Genomic DNA, 9,705 nt, shown 5'->3' with positions numbered 1-9,705 from the left:
TGCCTTCATTTTTAAAAAGCTGCAGTGAAGACATTTCATAGTCTTTCCTTGGTATTTTCTCTAATTGTCCAACTTCAGAGTTTTTCAGAAGTAGTGACTACTGGGGGGAGAAGAATTCTTAATGCTTCCGTAGATGAATGGTAAATCTGTCTTTTTTTTTTTTTTTAAATAAAGTAACGGATTATATTGTGGACGAAATAATGCAGCAGGAACTGATAGAAAACTAAAGTATATTCATTTAACATACTTTGTTTTGACTTTGTAACCTTTGCTTAGTTAACAGGGCATAGAGTTTATCTGATGCTGTCATTAAAGGAGGAGTTTTGGTTTGGGGGGGGGAGTGTTGCCTTTTTCTTAAGGTGTATGTGCTCATATGTATATATGCTTATAACTAGATTATGCTGTATTATATATGTTAACATGCAGATCCTATAGGTGAAATTGTACTTCAGCATAATCTGTTTCACTCAAAGCAGAATAAATAACTTGATTTTATTAGTGTACTTATATGTACACCAAGGCTTCTGATGGTACAGCTTTAAGAGTTAGGATTCACAGATGTCTTTGGCAGTGTCAAGCCCACAGAAACCTGTGCTGCTGTGACTGTAGGCACACGGTTGAAACTGATTAGTCAGTGCAGTGCAGTAAGTCGCTGCTTATCAGCTTGTCTGCTGAACTGGACAACATGCGTATTCTTAGTCACGGAAGAGTTTTAAGATAACATGCGTTAACTTAAATCATGGAGGAGGTGGTTCCAGCTACTGTGTTTTTATCTCACAGTGGGCTAGACCAAGGCTATATCTATACTAATGAGATCAGCACTTCTGGGAATGTTCCCAGGTACTGATGCCAGCTGGCATGAAGTAGCCTGCTAGTAAACTCGTGGTCTCCAGATCAAGGTAGCTGCATGTAAACAGTGTGATGGGAATGGCCACTCGAACATCCTGACTCCAATTTGTGGACGGGAATTGTTTGGGAGAGTGGTAAAAGTGTGCAGACAACTGTAGTAACAGTACAACAACATGGATGATCAAGTTCCAGGGGCCAGGAACATCATAAGCCTCTGTTTTAATTTACAAGATATAGTCTGAGTACTCTGTTACAGTGGCTAAATGAATGAGCAGCATCTCGTTACTGCTCTGACTTGCTCATCGTCATTGTGTGCCTATATCCCATCTTCGTATGTGAAATTAGAGATATTTGATAAATATGTCTGTTATTGCATAGTATCTACAATATGTCTGGAAAATAGATAGATGAAGTATTTTCAGTCTCATATTTTGATCTTTTACGTGCATGTATTATAACTGTTAATGATGTGTACTGATACATAAAACTTCCGTGCTGTAGGACCTCAGCCATGTGGCTTCTGGGGAATCAGTAGATGAAGATATTCCCCCTCCTTCAGTATCACTGCCTAAGCTGGCTGCACTTCTTCGGGTTTTCAGTACTGTGGTGAGGAGTATTGGGGAACGCTTCAGCCCAATTAGAGGACCACCAATTACGGAAGCGTATGTAACCGATGTAAGAATTCAAGTTTTTCTTTTTGTTTTTCTTTGCTGCTGACATGATTTATCACCATATAATGATGCTATTCACTGTTGAGTTTGTTTAGGTTTTGTGAATTTTACATGAATATGTATATGCTCAGCTTTGAGCAAATGTATTTTCTTAAAGAAATGCTACAGGAATTTTAATAAATATTAAGGTATAGATTGTGATAGTGTCACATGGGAGTCATAGCAGAAATTAATTTTTTTAGGCATTTTAACTTCATGCAGCTAGCTTTATGCTTATGTTATCTGTCTTTGTAACCATAATGTTACCATTTATTCAGATTGCTATGATGTTGTAAAAACTGAATTCAAATTATGAGTTTGATTTTGTAAAATGTAGGTTTTCTTATCCATGCTGAAATTGTATCTATCAAATCTGATAGCAAAGTCCTCTTGTTCTGAAGTATAGTATAGGATGGTGTAAACTCAGAATAAGTATTATATAATATGTGAAGTAGCTGCTATATATCTGTAACAGGAACTGTAGAGGGTGTGAATGATTAAAAAAAAAAAAAAGAAAAATACCTGCAGTCGAAGTCTTGTTGTTGCTGCATGAGCTGCACAACTGGAATTTTTGCCCTTAGAGTTCTGTGAGGGACAAAACTTCTTGGATAAATAAGTGTATGGATTTCCCAATTAAAGCCAAGACAGTTATGTAACTTGTGTCTTAATCTGCAGAGGATTCTTGTGACAAAAGTTCAAGAAAAGAAAACTAGTCTGTCTTTTACAAGAGGAGTTCTGTTGACATCAGTTGGAACTAGACAGAATTCTGAATAATGAATTTAGGTTTTCTAGGTCTTTGCAGGTCTTTAACTGAGTAGGAAACCAGGCAATTGAATGTTTGTTTTTTCTTATACTTCTGAGGTGTAATGCCATGATGTGCATTATTCAGAATTTACCAAGCTGCAGGGTAGGTGATGGGACAGGGTATCAAATGGATGTGAATATAATTAAATAGCATGCAGTCCTTGTCTCTTTTTAATGGAGTTTAATTTAGGTGTGTGTTTAATTTTCCAGGTTCTGTACAGAGTAATGAGATGTGTGACTGCAGCAAACCAAGTATTCTTTTCTGAAGCAGTACTTACAGCTGCCAATGAGTGTGTTGGTGTTTTACTTGGCAGCCTAGATCCAAGTATGACCATACACTGTGACATGGTCATCACATATGGATTAGATCAAATGGAAAATTGTCAGACTTGTGGCACTGATTATATCATTTCAGTCCTGAATCTGTTGACACTGGTTTGTACATATTTTTTTATTATTGTGGTTTTTGCATTGGAAAATATTTTCTAAGCAACCTTGCTTTTTTGTGTGTATATTAGATAAGTATTTAAAACTCTTCTCTTCCTGATCACAAGCAAGAAATTCCTCTTCTAAACGCTTGTATTTGTTTCTGTAAAGCTTATGCTGCTAGCTTGTTTATGCATTTGACTTGTTGACAAAGTGGTGTTTAGTTTTAGCCTGAGTGTTCCTCTTTTGTTTGTGGTTTTTTGTTTTTTATTTTTCTTCCCCCCCCCCCCCCCCCCCCCAAAAAAAAAAAACAGACAGTCCCCCCGTCTGGCTTGACTGTTGGACAGTGCCATTCTCTGGCCTCTGCAGTTGATAATACCACCTGATGAATTTCGGAATCTTAATGCTTAATATGTTCTATTTATCTACTTATGCCATGACCTGGGAAATGGGACTTCTTCAAAACATAGCTCTTAATGTGTAGGCCACAAACTCTTAAACCCACATCGATGTAAATTAATCATGCAACTTTCTCTCTCAGCTATGCTGTTAAAGCCTGAAAATAACTAATTCTCTGAATGTGAATTTGGGAAAGCAAATACAAAATACTTGCATTGCTGGGAAGCTGTTTTTCCTAGATACAGTGTCTACAAGCTAGAAAAACAGTATTTTAATTAATCTTTTCTAATAAAAATTAATACAGGTAGTTAAAGATATTTATCACTTTGTTTTTTATCCCCAGATTGTTGAACAAATAAATACAAAACTACCATCGTCATTTGTAGAGAAATTATTTATACCAGAGTCTAAACTACTTGTTCTTCGTTATCATAAGGAGAAAGAGGTAAGTGTAAGTGACTTCTACAGGTATATTACAACAGCCTTCATGCATTTCGTACAATATATTTCTTAAGCTGTAAAAATTTGTTCATCTTAAATATATTTCTTTTTAATCTAACTATGTATCTGTGAAACTTCTGAAAAGGCAGATGTAGCTAGTTCTTGATTTTGGCATTTAGATTTGATAAGGAATGGGTAAGTTGGCCATCATACGAGATAGAGAAGTCCTGAGTTGATGTGGCTTTCATACTCGGTGTGTTATGTGGATGATCCAGAAAGTAATTAATAGATTCTATAAGTAAGTAGTACTTAATTACAGAAAACTGAAGAGAACGTATGTGTATCAGACTAGGCTATTCATAGATAAAGAAGCATAATTTTAAATTCTACATTGGTGATTAATATATTTTATGATTTCATGCTAATCACTTATTACTGTAATTATTTTACATTCTCAAGGTTGTTGCAGCAGCCCATGCTGTATACCAAGCTGTATTGAGCCTGAAGAACATTCCTGTTTTGGAAACTGCTTATAGGTTGATTCTAGGAGAAATGACCTGTGCTCTAAATAGTCTTCTCTATAGTTTACATCTTCCTGAGGCCTGTTCTGAAATCCAGCATGACTCTTTCAAGAAGCATATATTCAATGTGGATAATGCAAAGTTTGTTGTTATATTTGACCTCAGTGCTCTAAGTACTATTGGAAATGCTAAAAACTCATTAATTGGGGTGAGTAAAAACTCTACAGATGAAGTTTGTGCAATAAGTGTAAAAACACTTTTTTTACTTAAAATATACCATAATGTATTTCACCAGTAATGCACATATGTATAATTAAAATGATCATATTTGTTTCCTAACTTTGTTATAGAAAAACTTCCGGTATTAAAACAACTTAGGGGAAACAGAATGGGTGGATTGTATCTCTAGCTGGTGTATGATGAAAAGCAGTTTCTAGGGAAGAGCATCTTACCAGTGTTATTCAGGGATTGATTCTAAGATCATCATAGTAATTCTTCTTTGAAAATCGAGACAGATAAAAGCAGCTTTAGTGTGTCCTCTGGTAGTATATCAGCCATGTGAAAACACTTGTTCCAGATCTTTCCAAATAAAAACACAAACTGCTTTTAACAGGTTGTTCAAAAAGGGGAAAGAAAATAGTTACAATTAAGGTCAGAAAATTAAGAGAGTTAAATTATTTCCCTTGGGAAGAAGCAAAACACAATAATTAATGGTACGGAAACTACACTTAAAAATAGATCTTACTATGTTTCTTTGCTTATGTTGCAATTGTTTTATAGATGTGGGCCCTTTCGCCGACTGTGTTTGCACTGCTGAGTAAAAATCTGATGATTGTTCATGGTGACATAGCAGTTCATTTTCCTGCTGTCCAGTATGCAGTACTCTATACATTATATTCACACTGTTCCAGGTATGAAGGTTCATCAGTATTTTAAGAGCACTAGGATGGACTGATCTAAATAGAATGTATTGTTAGAGGGATGAATTTAAATAGGCTATTACAATTAAGCTTTTGTCCAAACTTCCCTAATCAGTTTTTACTTTCATTAACTGCAGGGAGTCTCTATCTCAGCCATGAAAGCATATCCTGGCTTAAAATTTTGCATTTTATTCAAAGGCAGATTAGAAGTCTTGTGTTTGAATAGAGATAACTGAGGGAGAACTCTACTGAAAGTAAATAAGGAAAGATTATTTACTATTTTGCTTACTGTGAGATCTAGGAGAGGTAATGAAATGTAAACAACAGATTTAAACACATTTTGGACCTTATTACTACAAAATGTTGTCAAAGTAAGGGAATACATTAGTTCAACTGTTACTCTGTACATTTCTTGGTTTTGGTGATTTTTTCACTAAGCATTTGATACCCGCCACAGTTGAAACCAGGTTACTGGGCTGCATGGACTGATGTAAAATTGTAGCTTTGCTCTTTGAGGCCAGGGATCCAAAATACTTGGGTTTTGACATAACGTGGTTACTGTGTGGTGCGTTCATCCTTTTTGGGGTGGGTTTTTTTTGTTGTTTTTTTTGTGGGGGGGGGGGGGGGTTGTTGTTGTTTTCCCCCCTCCTGTATACTTTAAGGAAGTATCCCTAATGTTGGCGTGTTTTTATATTTTATGTTTTTTCTTGCCTTTTCAGGCATGACCATTTCATATCCAGTAGCCTCAGTTCTTCCTCTCCCTCTCTGTTTGACGGAGCAGTTATAAGTACTGTAACCACAGCAACAAAAAAACATTTCTCAATCATACTAAACCTTTTGGGGCTACTGCTTAAGAAGGATAATCTTACTCAAGATACCAGGTAACTAACATTTTCTTATTAATCAGGAGATTTTTTTTTTTTCCCAGTAGAATGCCTTAATTCAGAAACCAGGATAACTTTCATCTGTAAAACCTGGGGTAAATTTGGCCAGTCAAGTATTTGGGTTGTTTTTTTTTGAAACATTAATAATGAAATACCTGTGGAAAAAGTAGCTGCTCATTTTTATGCATGAAAACTAGAAAAATTGAAACCATCGTAAGTTCTATACAGTAAAAGGAGAGCTATCAAACTTTACTGAAAAAAAAATTTTTGCTCACTGGAAGTACCCTTTTACAATAGTTACAATCCTGTATTACCAAAATGCTGTGAAAGCTAGGGACGTTTTTAATGTTATGAAACCTGTTGTTTAAAAGATAGGAGTTATGGTATAATACTCATCTGTAATGTGAAGTAGTTTAAGTTATATTGAAAGATATCTTTCTGTAACTGTATAGAGTGACTAATACTTTTGTTTTTCGAAGGAAACTACTTATGACGTGGGCTTTGGAAGTGGCTGTTCTGATGAAAAAATCAGAAACATATGCACCGTTATTTTCTCTCCCATCTTTTCATAAGTTTTGTAAAGGACTTTTAGCAAACAGTAAGATACTGCATATTTTTACTTATTAACTGTCTTTTACGTGGCATAATTAAGGACATAAGTGACCTTGTCATATACCACTGATAGCTGTAACTGTACTTGTTGCTTCATTTACTTTTAGGGATGCTTCCGGTTTGTATTGCGCAAAAACTTACTCTACTTCTATAATTTTTCTCAAATGGCTCCCTACCTATTACTTATGCAAACAATTAATTTTCCTAAAATAATAATTCATGGTTGTGAAATTGATCTACAAAAAATGTCAGTGATGTGCCAAATCTTACTTGTAAGACTGCATTTTATTTTATCAAAAGCAGTGGAACCATTCCATAATGTGATGTATTGTTTTGGATTTCAAAACCTGGAAATAGAAATATGGGAACAAATGCTTTTAGTAGCATAATACTAGCAAGAGCAGTAACTTCCCAAGGCCAGGAGTTACTAACTTTAGTTTTTTCTTATTGAAATATATTGTGTATAATGCCAGTGTATGGAGACCATAGAAGGATTAATGTCAGCCGTCAGAAAAGGCCCGTAAGTAACATGTAGCACAAGAACTTTTTGTTACTATGCATTTACTTGTTATAGTAAAACCAGTCAACAAAATCAAAAGAAAAGTATTGCTTGAAGCCTGTGTCTCCTTCTACCAGCTATGCTGTAAAAATGTCTTTAGATGTTCTACCACAACGAGAGTAATGCATAAGTGATCTAATTCTAGCAAGAATAACTTTTTTTTGTCTTTCAACTCCATAATTCAGCCCTTCTGGAAGATGTGAACATTTGTCTTCAGGCATGTAGTAGCCTCCATGCCCTGTCTTCGTCCCTCCCAGATGACCTTTTACAAAGGTATTTGCACAGAATTCTGTATATTATTTGAATTATGTTGTTAATGGAAATGTTACCACCTTTTTTTTTTCCTTTTTGGTGATGCAGGTGTGTTGATGTGTGTCGTGTTCAACTAGTACATAGCGGTGCTCGTGTAAGACAAACTTTTGGAAAACTTCTGAAGTCAATTCCTTTAGATGTCGTGTTGAGGTAAGTTGTTCAGATTAACTTCAATATAGAGAATGGTTTAGTTTCTTTCTTCAGTGACATTTATCTGAAAAATAATGCCAGTCAAATGTCATCATACACTCTTAATTTAAAATCAAAAAGCATGAAGTGTCTTGCTATCTCTTCTACTTTGTTACAGGTTTAAGAACAGTAAGTAGTAATTAACAAATTTCATAAACTATGCAGCACTTCTTGCAGCAAATATGAATACTTTTAAGGTCCATGTTATCCAGAGCTTCAGCAATACTATGTCCTGCAACTTGTCTCAAAGACCTGATGTCTTAAAGCACTTTGTCTTAATACCAGAGTATACTTATTTCCAGTCATTGTGCATAAATATACGTGTGTGTGTAACTTTTTTGCACAACTTTTTTTGATTCATTCAAGTACATTATAGCATGGGTTGTTTTTTTTCCCCCCCCTCTTCCTGCAGTAACCGCACCCACACAGAAATACAAGAAATTTCTTTGGCTATAAGAAGTCATATGAGCAAAGCTCCAAGTAACACATTCCACCCACAGGATTTCTCTGATGTCATTAGTTTTATTTTGTATGGAAACTCTCACCGAACTGGGTAAGAACTTTTAAAACTGAAATTCATGGATGTTGAATTTATAGTAAACAATTCCAAGCTATATTTAGTTTAAAATTTGTAATTATCTTTACATTGCTTTACCTTCAATAATTTTTTTTACACTTCTATCTCTAAAATCTTCAAATACACACCTTTTTGCATATTTGCCGATGTACGTTGGTGCTTGGAAATAATCCTGTGAGAGATTTGTTTGAGACAATAGGGAGCTGAAGTGTGTATAGCATAAACTTGTTAACACATGAACTTGTGTTAATGTACTGATGTTTTCTTTCAGGAAGGATAATTGGTTAGAAAGATTATTCTATAGCTGTCAAAGACTAGATAAGAGAGATCAGCCAACCATCCCTCGTAATCTGTTGAAGACTGATGCAGTCCTGTGGCAATGGGCTGTTTGGGAAGCAGCTCAGTTTACCGTTCTTTCAAAGTTACGAACTCCTCTGGGTAGAGCCCAAGATACATTTCAAACAATTGAAGGTAATGTAAAAAAATATAGTTTATTTTCATGGGATTTTTTTTGTAAGATTGTGCAGCTAAGAACTTATGTCCAAGGCAAGAAGCACAATGGCTTTATTTTTCGGTGATACAGATTTTTAGCATGGCTTTTGTCTGACACATCAAGAAATGCAATGGCAGAAGAGCAGTTCATAATTACTGTTAACTTTTGAGAGATTTTACTTTAGCATTGCTATCCCTTGACACATTTAAACAAAATACTGTCTGTTAACTTTTTTCCATGTTTTGGTAAAATGTATAGGTATTATTAGGAGTCTTGCAGCCCATACATTAAACCCTGACCAAGATGTTAGCCAGTGGACTACTGCAGACAATGATGAAGGACACGGTAGCAACCAGCTTAGGCTTGTTCTCCTTCTACAGTATCTGGAGAACTTGGAAAAATTGATGTACAATGCTTATGAAGGATGTGCCAATGCCCTCACCTCTCCACCCAAGGTTTGTCTGTCTTACAGTGCTGATGTTACTTGAAACAGTCTATTGAATGAACATGTTTTCAGGGTTGTTCGGGTCTTAATCGTGGAACTTCAGAAGAACTTCTCAAAGTTTGAGACTCTTAATTCGTCTGGCTTTGACTTTGGCTTGTTTCTAGAGAACATGTGTAAACATGTGTAGTGGTACAAATCAAGTAAGTCTGTAGTACCTCTGATTTGTAGCAGTCACTTATTTGTAGGTTGTCAGCAATCCTGTTATAAAGTAACACAATTACTTGAGGCTTTAAATTGCTTTTTGAGGAATATAATAATTATTTATAAACAGCATACCCTTTTGTGTAGTTCTAACTGCAAAACATTCTTCACTGTTGAAATAAGCTGTTTAATTACCAGACTTTGACATGACAGTAATATATAATTTATAGTCAGTTCATGTCAAGATTTTTAGCTTGTCAGTACGTCTGGCCAGTTGCGTGCTATGCATGATTTCAGGCCACCTTGCATTAATAAAATTAAAGATGCAGAATTTTACCTGTTTCTTCATCTCTCAACTGAAAA

General features: G+C 35.3%; 1 protein-coding gene across 1 annotated transcript in view; it reads left to right on the top strand.

The window, feature by feature from the left end:
• The window catches only part of SMG1 (SMG1 phosphatidylinositol 3-kinase-related kinase), an 86,150-nt gene that overhangs the window by 41,576 nt on the left and 34,869 nt on the right, over positions 1–9,705 (top strand). The window contains exons 10-21 of the mRNA XM_009324824.1: positions 1,351–1,524; positions 2,574–2,798; positions 3,532–3,633; positions 4,089–4,358; positions 4,931–5,061; positions 5,790–5,951; positions 6,434–6,552; positions 7,311–7,398; positions 7,486–7,587; positions 8,039–8,179; positions 8,475–8,674; positions 8,955–9,151. Of these exons, the coding sequence (XP_009323099.1) occupies positions 1,351–1,524; positions 2,574–2,798; positions 3,532–3,633; positions 4,089–4,358; positions 4,931–5,061; positions 5,790–5,951; positions 6,434–6,552; positions 7,311–7,398; positions 7,486–7,587; positions 8,039–8,179; positions 8,475–8,674; positions 8,955–9,151 (1,911 nt within the window). The remainder of the gene's footprint in view (positions 1–1,350; positions 1,525–2,573; positions 2,799–3,531; positions 3,634–4,088; positions 4,359–4,930; positions 5,062–5,789; positions 5,952–6,433; positions 6,553–7,310; positions 7,399–7,485; positions 7,588–8,038; positions 8,180–8,474; positions 8,675–8,954; positions 9,152–9,705) is intronic.

Source organism: Pygoscelis adeliae, unplaced genomic scaffold (assembly GCF_000699105.1).
Source record: "Pygoscelis adeliae isolate BGI_AS28 unplaced genomic scaffold, ASM69910v1 Scaffold85, whole genome shotgun sequence".
NCBI lineage: Eukaryota > Metazoa > Chordata > Aves > Sphenisciformes > Spheniscidae > Pygoscelis > Pygoscelis adeliae.
Note: the sequence above shows the minus strand (reverse complement) of the source record. Positions and strands in the feature narration are given on the sequence as shown.